We start from the raw sequence: 19,470 nt of genomic DNA on the forward strand, positions 1-19,470 counted from the left end.
AGCCTCTAAGAATATCTATCATTGCATCAGTTCCGGTTTTGGTAGGTGAAGGCATCTCACACTTTAAAAGAACTGACTCAAAAGTTAAAGAAGTGGTAGTGAAAGATTATGCAAACGTACAGACCACTCCTCAAGCAATTTACCTTCTAAGGATAAATACTGAGTTGTGTCGGTAAGTTTATACAAGTCTTAGCTTAGAAGCATTTACTGTCTGGATACACATTGTTATTCAAGAAGGGGTGGAGAGGGGTGAGTAAAAGCTAGAACCTGGAGTCAAACAACTTGGGTTCCAATCCTGGTTTTATCACCTGCTGGTCACATGACTTCGGACAAGTCATTTAACCTCTCTGTGCCTGACTTTCCTCATCTGAAGAACGGGAACAATAATGATTCTCACCTCACGGGTTAGGTGTGAAAATAAAATGAATGAATGCACAGTAAGTTCTTCATGTCAGCTATCATTATCGGGTTTTTTTTTTTTTTTAATCACTAATTTACAGCAAACTAGACCACAATGCTGTTGCCCTGCTGGTTTCTAAAAACATTTTAAAGTGTTATGCTCTGTAGCTCTTGAATATAAACTCTGGGGTTTCCTTTAATGTACAATATCATAAATCATATTGGAATTAAATGACTAAATTTTAAAAAGCATGCTAACACTTTAAATGAGTCAACAGTATGAAAATATAAATTCAAACATTCATTTCTTTAAAAATTTTTTGGTAATACTTGAAACTTTGGGCTATTGTTATATCTTATTTAAGTAAATTTCTTCTGCAGAGAATTTTTGCCTTATAGTTTCAAATTTGTTAGCCCAAGTAGAAGACCTCAAACTATTACCTCATACTCTCCCCTGGTAATAAGCAGAAAAATCAGACCCTGGGTTTGCAGTTTCTAGTTCCTCATATTTTTCTGCTGAACCAACCTTATGCCAATAGGCAATTTAAACAGATTGAGGACTTCCCTGGTGGCGCAGCGGTTAAGAATCCGCCTGCCAATGCAGGGGACACGGGTTCGAGCCCTGGTCCAGGAAGATCCCACATGCCGCAGAACAACTAAGCCTGTGCGCCACGACTACTAAGCCTGCGCTCTAGAGCCCATGAGCCACAACTACTGAGCCCACGAGCCACAACTACTGAAGCCCGTGCGCCTAGAGCTCGTGCTCCACAACAAGAGAAGCCACCGCAATGAGAAGCCCGTGCACCGCAACGAAGACGCAACGCAGCCAAAAATTAATTAATTAAAGAAAAAACTTAAAAAAAATAAACAGATTGATTCTTGACCTTAAATAGGGAAATACCGCTCTGGCTCCCTGGGTTCCAATGTTCCTTCCTCCTTTCATTCAAATTCTTCTCCTCTAGGTGGTTAGGTGCTCCGCTTACCCTTATTTCTTCTATTTTCAGCACGACAAAGTTGCCAATATAATGAAAAGCAAGGCTTTAAAAGCCAAAAACCAACTAGCAGGGCAAAGAACTACCGGTAATGCCTTGGTCTCTGAGAAGCTACCATCTCCTCTGGGCTTTGCCTATTGTTAACCGAGTAGGTGTTGATCACCCAGGGTCTCCCTCCGCCACCCAACCTCCAGGCCTAGAGGATGTGGCTCCTGATCTATCAGTAAAGGGCCTCTCAACAGCAGGACCTACCTTCAGCCTAGAATGCATTTCAACTGGTGTTGTTCTAATGGAGTATCTTCCCTTGTTCTCTAGATCTTTTCTTAATTGTGACAAATTCAGTTTTAACTGAGGTCTTCTCAATAGGGTTCTGAAAAATGTATGCCTGTCCTTCCTGTGTCTTCTTCTGACATCAGTTTCTATAGCTTTCCCAGTTGTCTTTCAAGATTCTACATAACCCTGAGTTAAAGCAGTTTGCCTTCTTGCACCTCCCTCTTCTGAGATACCACAGCATTGTTCCTAGGAATTTTTTTTTTTTTAAACACTCACAACAGCATTCCTTTGCATTCGTCACTCTATCTTGCTCTTGATAACCGAATTTAGAAGACAGAAAACTTTTTCTTTCAGGCCACAGATTACTCTCTTTAGCACTCAAGGGCCATCATTAACTATAAAAGCCCACAGAGTACTCCTGTAGATGGTAGAAACCTCTTCTTCTATTGCTATTAAATTCTTAATGGGGATCTCAGATAGCTGGGAAATAGGACTCTTGGTGCAACCTTTGCTGAGGCCCTGCACAGTCATCATGATTCAGGCAATTAAACTCCCCTCCCTAGGCAGTATTCTGCCATAGAAATGAAGGAGGTGGTAAATGGCAAGTCTTGGTGCCTGCTATTATTGGAGGATAACTTAAAAAAAAATACAAGTACTAAAAGCTAAAGTCTTATTTCTAGCCTTCTTGATTTACAACACTAAGGCTTGGACAAAAAAAAAGAAAATATGGTGGGTGTTTTATGGAGGTATCTCACCCTCCAGACACAGCATCACATATCATGGTGTCCGCTTCTAGAATTATAGAGAAACTGGAAATTGCTTACTGCATGTGTCTGGGTTTCTGAACTCTAGGCTTCTGGCCAAGTGTAGCTGAGAAGCTGATGGTAAGGTGATACAAGCTCTCTTTTGGCCTGGAGAGATTTCTGGCTTTGCTTAGAAGTCTAGATTTAAATGTAATATGTAATTGGTGTTGATGTGTTCCAGAGCTTGGGCCTTGCTGTGGTCACCAGTTCTGGACAAAAAAAAAAAAAAAACGGCAATATGGAGGAACTGGGGTACCGGGACTTGGAGGTGATGGTAGGAGGATGAGGGTACCTCGCCAAAGACTTGGGAGGGTAAATGAGGAAGGCTGTGTGAGCGGGTGAGAAAATGGAGGTGTTAGAACGTGAGACCGAAAACCCAAAGGGTTAAGTAGATTACTCCTCGGATCCTAGAACAAATTAATTAAACATTTCATGCAGCTATTTCTACTAAATGAGGATGACACAAACTGATCAGCTGAAGAATAACTGCTGGAGAGAACCATAAAAACTCTACATTGCTAAAAATGGCTGTTATTAACTCGGATTCTACACGTGTCTACTTTTCTCCCTCTTGGCCAACAGTACTTTTCATTTCCAGTTGAGAAGTAATAGTGGATAATCTAGTAGCCGCAATGTAAGTCATGCAGATAAACACAACAAACTGGCCAGCCCACAATTTATTGATTTTTAAATAAACTAGCTCACTTCCCAGCTACAAGTTCAGTTCTAAACTGGTAGGAAAATAAAGCAAAAAAATCATCACTTTGAACTTGTGTCCCTCCTAGGTTTTTGTTACCGGACAACGAGTAATTGCCAGTGACCCATCACTGCTTTGTACCCTAATCAATCCAATTAATAGTTATCCTCCTCCCCGCTCTGCGGAGATTTAAGCCATTATTCTGTACCAAGCACATTATCTACCGCTGCCTTGGAAGGAAACGCCATTTTTGACAGTAGCAACAAGCACCTTCATTATTATTCAAGACTCAACCTTAGGAATATGATCAATGCTCTTTTACCTCAGGGAAGAAAGTTCTCAGAGCAAAATGTTTGTAGTCAAGGAAGGGAACAGTTCCAAAACTATCAACCACGTCCAATTTATCCATCTGCAGCTCAGCAAAGCCTGCAAAACAGAATCCCAAGAGCAATATTTTAACTCAGAAAACAACGGATGAGATCTTCTGCTGTTTTGTCTAACACGGAGTATGACCTTGGTTTTCATTAAAGAAGAAACAGTAGATAATTACTTGGTTGGCTGCAGAGAAGAGCTGAAATAAAACACAAAGCCAGGCCTAGACCCTGCTCTTCAGTTGTCTTCTATTATACAAACAGCTCTCATTACTGTGGCTGGTTCCATTTAAGGGTTAAAAAAATAAAAAATAAAAAAGGGCTTGTTTTTCTACAAATAAAATTTTGGAGCCTACCGTCACGTATCTCTTTCCGGAGCTCACTCTCCAGGAGCTCCAGCTGTTGGCTCTGTTTGCGACTCAGTTCCTTCGATTTGTGCCTGGTCACTCCCACAGCCGCTGTGGAGACAGAGATCCAGCATGAGACTGACAAAAAGGAAAACAGAACCAACCTTTACAGTCCTTTACAGAGGAGGCGGCGGAGGGAGAGCGAGAAAGGCTAGCCTGGAAGAGGTGGAATTTCTAAGGAGAAAGATTCCCAGTGAGGGGTCACTCTACAGATGAAGATGCTCAAATGCAACAGAAAAACCCCAAAAAACCCCTACTCGTCTTCAAAGTAAAAAACTAAATCCAATAACCTTCACTTGTAACCAAAGATCCCAGCTGGCTGAAAAGGAATGAAACAAGCCAAGTTTCCCTACAGCCACAGGCCACTTAATATTGTTCTGTTCTTTTTTAATGTTTCTAAACATCCCTAGAGAAATAAAGTTGAGCCTTAAATGCAGAAAAAACCCCACACATCCACAGTGAGTTACATGAGCCAAACTTGCATAGATCAAATGGGGTGACAGGATGAGTGGTCCCCAGTGAACCCTTGTATCTGGATATTGCTTCTTTCTCCACTTTATTTTGCTTCTAACTATGCTGTAGATGCAGTAAACCGAACAAGTTCGGCACTCGGGTTCATGTCCCCGCTCTGCCATTAACTAGCTGTGCGACCTCAGGTAAGTTCCTTAGCATCTCTGTGCCTGGATGCCTTATCTATGAAAGTGCCTGCCTCCTTGTGACACTGACAGGATTCTAGGAAGTAACTCACAGAAAACATTTAGATCTTATTTTTAAAAAAGAATATGTAGCAATTGTCGACTCACTATTATTCTCGAAAGTTTTTCCTCTTTTAATAGAAATTTCATGATAAAAGGATCCTGCTAGATGTGAATGATGCTGGAGGAAACAAAATTCAATACAGCTGTGTGCTGGACCACTTCATAAAGTCAACAGTCTTAGTCATAACGTGCATCATGCATCTTCAAGAGAGGGTGGAGCAGGCAGGGATTCTCAAATTTGCTTGACTATGGAGCCCTCTTTCCAGGAGCATCACTTGGGACTGCTGGCACTCAGACCACCCTTTAGGCAGCACCAGCTCACTGCTTGAAAATGGAGCTAGCAGGCCACGTCCACAAAGCAGTGAGTTTTTCCTGGCTGAAATCTCCAGGGGAAGCTACAGGGGGTGTTTTGTAGGTGGCAGCCTTAGGCCAGGTGTGTATAGTGTTTTCACTAATGATGTGATCGATGGTCTGAAGAGTACACTTACTCAAGCTGCTAAGGACACATGCCTCCATGGAATCATGGTAAGAAGGGGAGGAGAATTTTAAACAGCTTTGCAGATACCAATGAAACCAAAAGTGTTGTGTCAGATGGAGCCCACTTCGCCTGAAAGAGCATAAACAATCTCTACCAACAAAGTGAAGGGAGAGGAATGAAGATTCGCAGAGAGCCCAGGAAGAGACCAGAGGTTTCTGGGAAGTCACAAAGTAGATGTGACTCCATGATGAGACTGCTCTACCTACAGCTGCCTGACAGCAGCGGATTCTCAAAATCGAGCTCAGCGTTTAGAATTTACAAGTAATCTTCTTATTCGAAGCCAGCACCGGCCAGGACTTTATTAAAATATCAGGCCCGGTACCCCAATAAAGATGTTAAAAAAATAAAATATCAGGCCCAATTCTGGATTCTAGATGCATTAATAGTGGTGGATAACTTGGAGAGAGCTTTTAAAAATACCTGAAATGATCATCAACGGTACAAAACAGGGTCTCTGCAAAATGAATTCATTCCATTAGACTAGTTAACAATACACATAAGTCCTTCCTTCACTGGACTGGGAACTAGCCAAGAGAAAGGACCAGGACTGAACTCATCTTCCCTAAGTCCAAAGCCTTGCACAGTTATCAGCAACATAACAGGTGCTCAATAAACGTCAGGTAAGTGCGTGCAGGGATGGATGAATGAGTGAGTGAGTGAGTGAGTATACGGAAGGAGACCTTAGCAACTATTAACCGAAAACCATTAGAGAGGCGATGCCTGCGTTAAATCAAGGAATATGATGGGCTCCATAGCTGTGGAGGAGAGTTCTCTTTTTTAAGGAGGACAAGAGGAAACAGACTTGAAATGAAAAGCAGCTCAGAAACAGAGGTCAAAAACTGAATGGCTACAGGGACCAGGTCCTCAGATGAGGTAAGTGGCCTGGGTGGAGACAGTAGGGAGTGGTGGAGACTATGGCAAAAGCTCAGTGAACACCTGCCCTCTCTCTAGGGGTAGCTGCTCCTCAGCTCCAGAAAACTGATGTTATGGAAAAATTAGGATCCAATGATCCAGATCTTTCTAATTTTCAAGAGTCGCCTAATTTTAAAATGTTGTCAATTACTTCAAATTTTTAAAAATGCTACGTGGGCCAAACAAAACACATCGGTTGGCCAGATTTCACCCAGTGAGCAACCACCATGGGATCACTGTGCTCGGATGAGCCTTGGAACATTTTAATAGATGGTACAGATCACACTTCCAAAACACATTTCTGCCAGGAAAAGACAGGGCTGGGGTAGGGGTGAGGGGCGGGGTGTGCTGGGATGAGAAGGCAGGATGAGATGACCAAGTCCTTGGAGCCCAAAATCCCAGAGGAATTCTGAGGAAATAATGTAAATGGGACATCTGTCATCACAATTCACAGGTTCAGGGAAGCAAAGTGGATGATATTTCTCAAACACCAAGATACCAACCATCTTTGTAATCCAGCCTTTTATTAGTGAAGCATCCTAAAAAATGTTTAGAAAGCCCTCAACGTGTACCTGTTAGTCCTTTCCCAAAGTTTTGATCTGGGTTTTCATCCATTGATACTTAACTGAAGCAAACAGCCCCTGAAGGCTGAAAGCCTTCCTGCCTGCCGAGGCCCCAGGGAATAATTTCTCTGACAAAATTAAACAGGGCACTTACCAAAAATGACAATCACTAGCAAGACGGGAAGCCCAATCAGAAAATACCAAGTGGAAATAACCGATTCCCGCTCGACGTAGAGTTCCAGGTTTCCCAGTTTGACCTAAGGGGACAAAGAGGTGGGGTCGAGGTGGGGACCACATCTAGGTACACAACTTTTCCCCCCAAATGGTTTTCTCCAAGATACAAAAAGAGGTGGCAAGCTAGGTAGGATATCCGAGTTCAAGTCCCGTCTCTGGGCAGACTAGCTATGTGAATTTCAGCCAATCAAGAACATTCCCTGTGCCTTGGTTTCTGGATTCAGCTCCAATCAGTTGCGGGGCTAGACCTACAGATTTTACACTTTGGTCCTCTTTGCCCTGGGGCTTTTAAACTGCAGGAATGGGGGCGATAAAGAGGTAGTAACCTGTGGGTAAGACACCCTCTTACCCCTGGACTAAGGAAGTAATCCAACTTTTTAACCTCTTCTACATCTTGTGTTTTCTTGATGGGCCTATTTTGAAGGAAGCATTCTGTGGGAAAAACCAGTTTGGCAATGCTGCCAGGATGATCCCTGAGGGGCTTTTCCAATTTTAGGTTTTGATTATAAAAGTTTGTAAAACTTGTAAAGGGAAAAACTCTGTATCAAGCCTTATTTTTGCATTGACATACATGTAAGTATTGAGGAACATTACCATCCTGGGAGCCACGCCTGCCCCTGTGGAAGTATCTGTGCAAAGTGGCTAGAGTGCAGACTCCAGGCCCAGACAGCCCAGGTTCTAAGTCCCAGTCCAGAGAATGAACCTGGGCCCTCGGCAGTGAGAACACGAGTCCTAACCACTGGACCGCCAGGGAGCTCCCCCTTGCTGTCCTTCCCAGCTGTAGGAGCTTGCGTGAGTCACCTATCCGTGTAGTTCTCACTTTCCCCATCTCTAAAATGGCATGCTGTTACGCCTCTTCGGAGGGTTGTCGTGAAGATGAAACGTGCCGGCATTTGTTTGTAAGCAAGTTCCTGGCACTCCCGCTCAGAGCTCTCCAGCGGACTCCTGGAGCTCAGAGCCAAGTCCTCACAATGACCCCCAATTGGCTCTCCATGCTCCCCCTGTTAATGCTCTCACCTCCTTGGAATACTCCCCGCATTGTTCCTTCCACTCCGCCACACTGGTCTCCCTGTTGCCCTTTAACAGCACCAGGGAGGCTCCTGACCCAGGAACTTTGCAACCTGTGGTTCCCTTTGCCTAGAACACTCTACCCCAGATGGCCCACAGCTCATGCCTCTCGTATCCCTGAGGTCCTGATTCAAATGTCGTCTTTACAGGGAGCCCTTTTCTGGCCACCATCGTAAACCTTGCAGCACTGCCCCTCACCTCCTGCTTCATTTTTCCTCATAACAGTTACCACCATCTAACACATCTTCAATTTATTTTCTATACTACCTGCCTTTTTAGGTAAGATCCATAAAGGCAGATATTCTGGGGGGTGGGGGGGGCAGGCGGGTCTGTTTTCTTCTCTGCTATGTCCCTATGTCCCAGTGCAGGCACTCAGGAACTAGTCCTGGATAATGAAGGATGCTACCATTTGCTCTTCTCAACTAACCAGACACGTGGGATCCCTTGTGAGTTTAGTTGCTGTTATTCATGTTATAATTATTATGACCCTCTTTACCGTGTAACAGACGGACCAAGGGAGGTTCAGCTAAAGCCAACTTATCTAAGGCCACACAGCTATTAACTGGTACAGCTGAGACACAAACACATTTTTTGTTTTGCCTTCCAGTTGATGTTCTTTTTTCTTTTTTTTTTTTTTTTGCGATACGCGGGCCTCTCACTATTGTGGCCTCTCCCATTGCGGAGCACAGGCTCCGGACGCGCAGGCCCAGCGGCCATGGCTCACGGGCCCAGCCGCTCCGCGGCATGCGGGATCCTCCCGGACCGGGGCACGAACCCGCGTCCCCTGCATCGGCAGGCGGACTCTCAACCACTGCGCCACCAGGGAAGCCCGATGTTCTTTTTTCTTATCCTTTACCCAATTACTTATGACTCTAGATCATAAAGCGTTTTGGCGGGGGGGGATATAGACTGTGCAGAGTCTCATACGGCATGAACACTATGTTTCTAATATGTTTCCCTTCACCACGGTCTCCTGTCTTTATTGTGGGACATAAATATACCAGTGATGGGACGGACCCTCAAACAAATCTGGGAAAAGATTAAATGCAGTGAGTCTGACTTCATGGTGGAGGAAGCAGCCCATGACCCACAGATTATCTGGTCCCCATTAGACTCCACTGCCGCTTTCAGTGTGCCAGGGAAGCCCCCATTCTGAGTGTCTGCCAAGACATGCCACCCCTGCGTTTGGGCAAAGAATGACAGCTCACTCGTCGATGGGTCTAGAGATTCTGCTGCAGACGCTGTGCTGCAGACGCTGTGGTCTAAACGTGTGGCTAGAACAAAAGCTATCAAGACTCATTAGTATCATAAACAATGGTGTGCTCGGTGCTTTGACATTCCAATGGCACAGGGATGGGTTCTGCAAGAAGCTATTCTGGAGGAATAGCGTTTGGGCCTACAATACCAGCTTTGTTTATCTTCACCGAAAGTGAAGATCTAACGATCCATAAAAGATTCTATTCTGGCTTCTGGTTTAGCCAAGGAATCCCCCCTCCCCCCGCCCCACACCAAATAAGGTAAAACTGACGGGTAGGCCTGTCAGGCAACCTACGCGAACTTTCTTGGAAGAGGTGGCGATGCTGTTTGCCGCAGTGATGCCTTTAATTTTGCAGAAGATGGTGGTGAGATCTTGATTTCTAGTAATATTTTCAAAACTGCAATTTAATTGCTCATTTTCTCCATGAAAGAGAGTAATTTCAATGTCTTTCTTGGAAATGTTGAAGTTATCATTTTCTTTCTGTGAAAAACAAGGTGAAGATGAAGAAATCACGGCGTGTGTGGAAACTCACAAACATAAGACACCTTTCCTGTGGAGGGGAGCACATCCTCCCACCCGAAATGAGAGAGACATACTTGAATTTTGACTTCCAATTCTGTGTCCACCTCAGGCTCAGCCCGGTACCCTGTAAATCTGGGGTCGTCAAGGTACTGCAAGCTTCCACAATCCAAGTAGGTCTCCTGGACCCTGAGCTTCACAGTGACATTCGTACGCCCTTTTGAACTCTTTAAACTGGGGGCTAAAAATCTGCAGTGAGTCGCCATACAATATTCAGAGACCTGAGGGAGAAGGAAAGAGCATTTTGACAGCTTCGTTAATGAATTTCAGCTCTGGGATTGAAGAGCTAAGCGACCTGGGCAACTGAACCTCTCTGTGCCTCTGTTTTCTCCTCTGTAAAATGGGGATAACGGTATACCCACCTCATGGGGTTGAATTAACTCTAAATTAAATGAGATGAGGTCTCACTAAATTAAATGAGAATATCCATGCAAAAATGCTTACAAATCCACGCAAAAAAGCACTCGACAAATGCTAATATGATTATTAATATTATTAGTAATAATGAAAGGAGAAGGTGATACAATAGGAAAAAAGGGTTCTCGGAAGAGAAGTCGGCTAGAGAAAGGGGAAGACTGCACCAGTGGGCCTGTGTGTCCTTCAAGACCTCAAGGCTGAGTCCTGGGAAACTACAGGAAGGGAAGAGCCAGTTCTTCGGCAAGGCTGGCTGCAGGCTTGCGTCTGCAGGCTCGATCACTCTGTGTTGGCGAACCCCTGTGCTTTAGCAGAAATCACTAACCGCAAGAGGAAAAGGCTTTGCAGGCCTAACAAAAAGGAGAGGAAGACAAAAGTAAAAGGGACAACACGGCTCCCACGGAAGAAAGAGCATGAAGATGGGAAACCACGCAGAAAGGGTGGCCCACTTTACAGGCTTATTTAAAACAAACAAGCGAACGCAGATACCGTCATTTTCAGGTGTGCAGGCAGTTGGGCAGAGAAAGCTGCTGGGAGAGGGGCGGTTGGCAAACGTTCTAAAGAAGAGCAGCTAAGACTCCTAAAAGGAAATTTGCCATTTGTTATTTGCTGTCTAACTAATGTTGGAATTTTTAAAAGGGGGTAGGAAGAAGCAACAGGTGGGAAAATCTGATGCAAAGCACTGAGATGTGGACAAGCAAAACCTCCCTTCACCTTAACGCCTTTCCAAACGACTGCCCTGAATCTCTCATTCACATCTCTGGCGACATGAAGAAAACCACAAAACCCACTGCCTCAGCCCTCTCAACAGCCGTAACCCCAGCAGGCTGGCTTTTTGCTGAAGACGCCTTCTAGAAAGATTCCTGGTGATAGGGTCACCCTAACCTCATTATTCTCTACTCTCTGAATTTCCATACCAGTGTCTTCCGAAATGCTCTTTTTCTCTAGTTTCTGAGCAACTTCTTGGCCACCTTCACTGGCCATCTTGTTTTCTTTCACTCCTTAAAATTAAGCTGTTCTGCAAGATTCCATCTCAGGCGCTCTTTTCTTCTTCCTTTGTGCCCCCACTCCCAGGATGTCGTTCACATTCTCCTTCTAACGACCATGCTACAAAGATGACCCGTCATCTCCCCACCATCCCTAGATACCTGCAAGAGCATCCTTATGGGTCTCCCAGGCTTCTTTTCAGTTACTGCCTCTCCATATGATCCTATGCACCATCGCCAAAATCATCATCAAGGGTACCTATCCTCACGTCACTCCCTGCTCAAAGATCTTCAATCCCTCCCCACTGCCTACAGAGTTAAGGGCAGACTTTTCAGTCTGATCCTCTCTTCCGGCCCAGCGTGGCTTTGCAGCCGTCCCTCTGGCTCATTCCCGACCCATCCTCTCGGCTCCAGCAGAGCAGGACTCACCGATATTCCCATCAGGGGCCTGTGAGTAACTGTCTCCTCTGCCCCCCCTGCTTCTACCTGCCCAAGTCCTACCCATACCGCTCCACTCCACAGACATGCTGAAATCTGCTCTAGTTTAATTTCTCTTTCATGTGGAAACACACAGTGGGGTATCTGAGCTGGAAGGGAATCAGAGGACCTAGAACTTCAACACGGCCTGTGCGCTCAGCTTTCCATCCCAGTGTAGATTACCCGTCTCCCTCGGTGAAGGCAGTGTGACTCTCTATTTTACCTTTTGTCCCTGCAGCCAGGAAAATGTTTGGCCCACAGTAGGTGCTCAGTGAATTCTACTTGATATTGGGACAGCACTGGGGAGGGAGAGCAAGTTCACTCACAAACGCAGGCAATGCCTCTGGTAAGAGGGTCAATCTCTACGAACCACTCAACAGAATGTGTTGACATCATGGAGATGGGGCCTGGAATCAGATACAACATGAGGCTTGGAACTGGCTCTGAAGGGTGTCAGGACTCGGACATGTGTATGACAAGGCTCTAGGAGGACTTAGGAAGGCCTCCTGGACCTAGACCTGAAGCCACACTGGTTCCAAGCGGAGGCCGGGTCTGTGGCCACTAACATGCCTGCCAGCTTTGGCAGGCAGTGGTCTGGCTGGGCCTCAGAGAGGCTGTTACCTTCACATCCCTCATGAAGGAGGGACAGAAAGGGGAAGAGAGAATGGGGAGAGCCTTCGAGAAGAGCCTAGAAGTGCACTCAGAGGCCCCGACTTGTCTCTGAAGTTCATCATTTCCCGTGACGAGGCCCGTGTGTGACTCGTGTTGGGCTAAGAACTAAATGGGGCTGAGGGCCAGACCCCTGTGCGGGGACAGGAAAGGCAAGAGGAGGTGAGGTCAGAAGGAAGGCACCAAACCAGGTCAAAGAGACAAGGGCAAGAGAAGGAGAAGCACATGACAGCATCTCTGGGACTTCCACAGGTCACCTCACCTCTGAACCACAGCGTGCTCTGTGTGGTGGGACCACTACTACCTACTCTTCACAGGAATGCTCTTCCTTCCATCACACCTCAGCCACTCACAAGGCATTCTCACACGTACTCACAAACACCGTCTCATCAAGGTGACTTATTACACAGGGAGGAGACGGCAGGTCTTGTCGTATCACCTCTCTTCCCTCTGTGCCACACCTCGAAACTCTCAACTCCAAGTCTGAGGTCTTATTATTTCCGTTATAGTACAGATGGTATTTATTATAGATCATGCAACAGGTAAAAGCTTATGATAGCACAAAGGCACAGGAACAAAAAATATCCCCCAACACATCTGAGTGTGATGAAAACAAAATCATCCTTGAAAATAACTATTATTACAAAGCAGCTGAAGACTTACATTTATGTTTCCTTTTAGCTCGTGTGAAATGATTAAGTTGTCAATTACATCAAAATTTCGACCCATGATGGTTATATTTTGACCACCACTGCAAGGAAAAAAGCAATGAGAGGAGTTTCATAGATAAACACACAGGCATTTTGCATTTATGAATAAAACCATCAATTTATTCATACTCAATGTTAAACTCAGTTATGTTTGAGAGCAAATTAATAAATTTTAATTTCAAACGCACGACAGCTTTAAAAGGCTTTTCATAATACTGATAGTTTTTAAGATACATAAATATAAAAATTCAGGTTGGATCCTGTTTTTATTCTAAGAAAATGTCCAAATTCTTGTATAGAATTTTGAGTTTTGCTGTGTCATGTTTCCACATATAATTAGATCATCAGCTGTACCTTGAAAAGATTTCACTAAATAGAATTTTGTTTGATTACTGTTTAATCTACATGAAGACTTCAATCTAACAGCTTTCAAAATCAAACTCCCAACCTACCGATTATATTTTATGTAGGGAGACAGGGAATACTTTGGACAAGGTAAAATTATAAATGACATTACAAGTCTAAATTCCTATTTGGTAAACCACATAGATAACAGTTATGTCCCATCTCTCTGAAACTAAGCCAAATAATTTCACATATTCTTAGCACATAATTGCATTTAAGCAAAGTGGTCATTAGATGTGAAACAAACAGCTGTCCACAGCTCTGGCCACCCTTTCCCGTTCACATAGGTCACTAAGACACTCATTCCAGGGGACAGGAGCCTGGATAGGTCAGCTCCATCGGCCAGCCGAGCCCATGATGACAAGACCAGGAGGTGGGCAGGAGCAGGCCCATTTGTGTAGGGCAGAGGGACGACATTAAGCCCTGAACCTTCCAGCCACAAGGGGGAAGAGCTGAGCTGGCCTCACGCCAGCCTGTCACCATTACTAGAAAACCAGGCCAAGCGTGCTCCACCACCGGTCAGACTGCAGAGCCATGTTCTGCCAAGAGACACGGGCTCAGAATGTCACAGGTGACTGGACATTAAGAATCCTCATATTGGGCTTCCCTGGTGGCACAGTGGTTGAGAGTCCGCCTGCTGATGCAGGGGATGCGGGTTCGTGCCCCGGTCCGGGAGGATCCCACATGCCGCGGAGCGGCTGGGCCCGTGAGCCACGGCCGCTGAGCCTGCGCGGCCGGAGCCTGTGCTCCGCAACGGGAGAGGCCACAACAAAGAATCCTCTTATTTTACAACAAAGGAGAACACTGGTGGCTCAGAGCACAGCACCCTGGGCCAGACTGCCCCGAGCCTGCAAGCCGTCTGAATGCTCCCCACCTCAGTTTCCTCACTGGCAAAAAGGGCTACTCATAGCGGACCCCTTAGGCTTGTGAGGATTTCTGAGTCAACAGATCCAACACACCAGGCACGTGGGGAGTGCCGCGTCAATGTTTGCTTTTATTTATAGGAAGGATTGAGACCCACGGCAGAGAGTGCCATGCTAGAGTGTTGGTTTGGACATTTCAGTTTTCCTCATGCCACTATTACCGGCAGAATTGAAGTCCCAACACCCAGTACCTCAGCATGTGACTGTATATGGAGATAGGACCCTGAAAGAGGTTAAGTAAGGTTAAATGAGGTCATTAGGGTGTGCCCTAATCCAATACGACAGGTGTCCTTATAAAAAAGGATTAGGACACAGACAAGCACAGAGAGAGGACCATTGTGAAGGCATAGACAGAGGATGGCCCTCTACCAGCCTAGGAGAGAGGCCTCAGAATAAATTAACCCTGAAAGGGCCTTGATCTTGGACTTCTAGCTTCCAGAAATTTGATGCAATACATTTCTGTTATTTAGCCATCCAGTCTGTGGCTCTTTGTTATGGCAGCCCCTGCAGCCTAATACATCCACCTCTCACTTCATCTTAAATAGGAATATCAGAAGGATTTTCTTCTTTTTCTTTTTTTTTTTTTTTGTTAAAACAAAGCTGCATCTGTAGTTTCACCTAGACAGTACTTTGAAAGTTAGCTTCATGCTGTGTTAGGTGGAGAAACTATCTTTAGGGTTATATTCTAAAATCTGAATGTGAACTTAAATTCAGCTAAGGGGGAGTTTTTTCTTTTGGGTTTTTTTTTCTTAATGTAAGAGTCACCTGAAAAGAGTTTCTTTGGAATTTCCATCTCTCACTTAGGGAATATCTTTGAAATGTAGATACTGCTTTGCATTTAGATAGCTCCCAATATTTCCTCAAATTATTCAAAACAGCTTACTCTAAAGGTTACAAATTGAAAGATGTAAGAAAGAAGAAGCTTTGTGTCATGGGCGGGAAGGAAATGTAATGAAGAGGGTTATGTATTTGTAACAGAAACCTAGGTTTAGTTACTATAATTGAAAAAAATTTTCAAATGCATAAGGTTTAATACGATCTGAACATAAACCAGAGTCTGAGCAAACATTTTAGCTGTGAGCTTCCCGGCAGCCACAGCTAAGAGTAAAACAAGATGTACTCATAGCGTTTACTGTGACAACGGAAAGCAAGCTGCTTACCAGGTATACCTTTGTTTTCTAAGAATAAATCCTACAGAGGAAATTCTGTGAGGAGAATTTAGATATGACGATTATTTCTATATTTATTTGCGTGAAATCCATGATCTTTATGCATATGACCTTGTTAACCACAACAAGAGAAAAATATGCTCTAGAAAGTACCTGATCCAGGTGGTAGCAGGGTATATGAGGGAACAGAGGGGCAGAGCGATATAAGACAAGTATCCCACCGAAGAACAGCTCCCACCGTCGAACTGGATACACACATCCTTCATTTCTTTTCGGCTTGACGGAAGAGAGAATTTCATATGGGTGTCATTTAGCACGTGGCTAACCTGTATCCTAGAAAGGAGTAGAAAAGAACTCTTCAATGACACGGACCTTAGCACAGTTGATTACCCAAGGCGACAGGATATGAATTTCACTTGAACTACAACAGCTCCCAAACTATCGGAACAGCCGCAGGCAACTCCCAATTAATCGGGGTCCACTTACTCAGTATGGGTATTATCTGGGGGCTGGGTTCCTCTTTCTTTTGTGCATTTTTACGTTTTTATTTGCATTTCACTTAGAAGTGGGGAAAGAAGGAAACGTAACCATTGCCTTTGAGAAGCCCTAATAGAAAGTGGAACGTGGACTAGGTATTAAAGTATACTAAGGAACTGTCATTAATTTTGTTGAGTATGCTAAGACTAAGGCTATATGTCAGACATATATACTGAAGTATTGTACTTATGAGTGAAAGGATATGGTGAGATATCCTGGGATACACTTTTACTTTTTTTTTTTTTTAATTTTTAAAAATTTATTTATTTATTTTTGGCTGCATTGGGTCTTCATCACTGCGCACGGGCTTTCTCTAGCTGCGGCGAGCGGGCGCTACTCTTCATTGCGGTGCGCGGACTTCTCATTGCGGTGGCTTCTCTTGTTGCGGAGCATGGGCTCTAGGCGTGCGGGCTTTAATAGTTGTGGCACGCGGGCTCAGTAGTTGTGGCATGCGGGCTCAGTAGTTGTGGCTCATGGGCTGTAGAGCGCAGGCTCAGTAGTTGTGGCGCACGGGCTTAGTTGCTCCACGGCATGTGGGATCTTCCCGGACCAGGGATCGAACCCGTGTCCCCTGCATTGGCAGGTGGATTCTTAACCACTGCGCCACCAGGGAAGTCCTGGGACATGCTTTTAAAAACTCCAGCCGCCATCCTTCCTTCACTTCCAAAAGTGCGGAGGAGATAGATGAAACAAAATTGGCAGAATGTTAAGTTTTGAAGCTGGAGGAAGGGTACAGAGAGGTTCGTTACACTCTTTTCTCTTGTGTATGATTGGAAATTTCCATGATGAAAAGCTTGAAAAAAGAGAAGTCCCAGTCAAGCACTGGGGCAGGGGCGTGGTAGAACCCAACCCCAGGCAGAGATGGGGATTCTGCTGTTCAAAGAGCAGAGGGCGCAAAACTAAAGTCCTAAAGTCCATGCCAAGAGCCCAGGGGTCTCAGAAACAATCAGCATCAGAACCAAGCTGCCTCCCGAGGAGCTCCAGACTGGAATTTAGCTGGGACTGTCCTAGGTGCTCCTGAAATCTGCAGAGTGCGCCCTCAACACCTTTCAGCAGTCAAAACAAAGCCTTCTACGACATTCCCTCTGTAACCTGCAGCTTCCTCTGTACATCCCATCTACAATGAGCCTCTAAAGCGCAAGTCATGAAGATGGGGTTCTGTCTGAATAATGCTCAGTATAATTATGCCACGTGAGAATCTATTATTATTACTTAAAGGCTACGTGTATGATTATCTACTTTAATGCACATAGCCTTTAAGTAGTAATAACAGATTCTAACAATAAGGCAAATTCAAAAAAATTTGAGTCGGTTTGTACTTATACCACCTCAAATTTACATTCTAAGATTTTATATTCAGAGCAAAGCTCTAGGAAATTCATTGTAAAATGGCTGATCATTAATATTCACACTTATTTATCAGTTTTTGAAGGAGGCAGAAATATGGGTCTTTCCACTACTATCTTATATTTTTCTCTTCAGAGTAATTAGGCATTAAAAAATACCATAATAAAAGAGTTTTAGTATTATGGCATGAACTCAGATATAGGATTAACTGGGTATTATGTTTACTGCTCATGAACTTGGGTTCACCACACAGATGTGGTTACTGAAATGCTACATGCAGAAAGGTCTCTCTTAGTCATTTAATTTAATAACTGCAGTATCTCAAGACACATTCGGAATTGGAATGAGAGCATAAACAGTCAGAAACACGGTAATGCTAGGAAAAACGACTTATTTTCCAATGAATTTGATTGCCTTTCAGTGAACACACAGGTGTCTAACTTCACAGATTTTGCTACACAAAATGAAAGATTTTTGCAGGGGGGTATTTAGCCAGGATAAATGGTACAAAAATACCTGGGTCGCATAGATACAGCCACTAATGTGTGCTTGATAATTCTGGTAAATAGCAGAACAGAACAGAGCCCCCAGTGAGCAGCTTTTCCCATCAAAATGACAGACATCCCAAATTTACTGCTAGGAGGGGAAGGGGATGGCAGTTAAGTGCAGCAAATGAATTAAAACAGAAAACTCAGTAAATAAGTGTGGCAGATTCAAACAATGTACAAATCTGTTTCAGTAGTTAAGAACCAAAACACCACACTTCAGTGGATTGTCTTCAGCGCGTTCCCACGATGAGAACAAAGTCAGTATTACACTTCACGTAGACTGCAACATCTTTTACTTCAACTTAGCTCACAATTATAAACACTAACAAGCAGAAGACTCAAATTATCTATTATGTTATTATTATTAATTTTTTTTTTGCGGTACGCGGGCCTCTCACTGTTGTGGCGTCTCCCGTTGCGGAGCACAGGCTCCGGACGCGCAGGCTCAGCGGCCATGGCTCACGGGCCCAGCCGCTCCGCGGCATGTGGGATCTTCCCAGACCGGGGCACGAACCCGTGTCCCCTGCATCGGCAGGCGGACTCTCAACCACTGCGCCACCAGGGAAGCCCTATTATGTTATTATTATTTTCTCTCTTTTTGTGGGGTAGCATTTGCACAAGAGTGTTACTGAAATACTGAGATTTTCTTCTCTCAAAGTTTCATTGAAAGGATGTGTTAGGGGAAAGAGATCATAGAAATAATGATGTTCAAATGGTACATTGACCAGATATTTGTGTTGGGATGTTTTGTTTTCCTTCTTCTTTTTTAAATTAATGTATGTTCCACTGAGTTATCATTCGAGCCTGAAACCAATCCAATAAAAAGAAGGCTATAAAGAATACAATGGGGGCTTCCCTGGGGGCGTAGTGGTTGAGAGTCCGCCTGCCGATGCAGGGGACACGGGTTCGTGCCCTGGTCCAGGAAGATCCCACATGCCACGGAGCAGCTGGGCCCGTGAGCCACGGCCGCTGAGCCTGCGCGGCCGGAGCCTGTGCTCCGCAACGGGAGAGGCCACAACAGTGAGAGGCCCGCGTAACACAAAAATATAAAAAATAAATAAATAAAAATAAAATAAAAATAAAAAGAATACAATGAATCAGAAAATTTCTTTTTTTCAACTGTAATACATTGAAAGTGTGGTCCTATTTTCCTGTAAAATTCCAAAGTGCTCAACTATTTTTCTAAGTGGATCATCTTCAAAATGACGTTTGCTACTTAAATCACTTGATTTTGTTCATGAAAACAAAACAAGACCCCAAGAGGCAACATCCTGGAATTATTGTATACTGAAATTTTGGGGGTAACACGGGACAGATTCTCCCACAATTAACTTTAAATGTGGTGCTTAAATTATTTCACTTATTGAAATTATGTTATATCAAATATGCAGACTAATTGCCTCAGATTGGCACATGGAAATAAATTAACTATA

At 44.3% G+C, this 19,470-nt stretch overlaps 1 protein-coding gene across 1 annotated transcript in view; it reads right to left on the reverse strand.

The window, feature by feature from the left end:
* PLXNC1 (plexin C1) overlaps positions 1-19,470 on the reverse strand; it is a 139,004-nt gene that overhangs the window by 40,182 nt on the left and 79,352 nt on the right. Inside the window, exons 11-17 of the mRNA XM_065887163.1 lie at positions 15,759-15,938; positions 13,062-13,149; positions 9,870-10,073; positions 9,568-9,753; positions 6,868-6,970; positions 3,892-3,993; positions 3,487-3,590 (exon numbers count right to left, since the gene is read on the reverse strand). Coding sequence (XP_065743235.1) covers positions 3,487-3,590; positions 3,892-3,993; positions 6,868-6,970; positions 9,568-9,753; positions 9,870-10,073; positions 13,062-13,149; positions 15,759-15,938 — 967 coding nt within the window. The remainder of the gene's footprint in view (positions 1-3,486; positions 3,591-3,891; positions 3,994-6,867; positions 6,971-9,567; positions 9,754-9,869; positions 10,074-13,061; positions 13,150-15,758; positions 15,939-19,470) is intronic.

Source organism: Phocoena phocoena, chromosome 11 (genome assembly GCF_963924675.1).
Source record: "Phocoena phocoena chromosome 11, mPhoPho1.1, whole genome shotgun sequence".
In the NCBI taxonomy this organism is placed as follows: domain Eukaryota; kingdom Metazoa; phylum Chordata; class Mammalia; order Artiodactyla; family Phocoenidae; genus Phocoena; species Phocoena phocoena.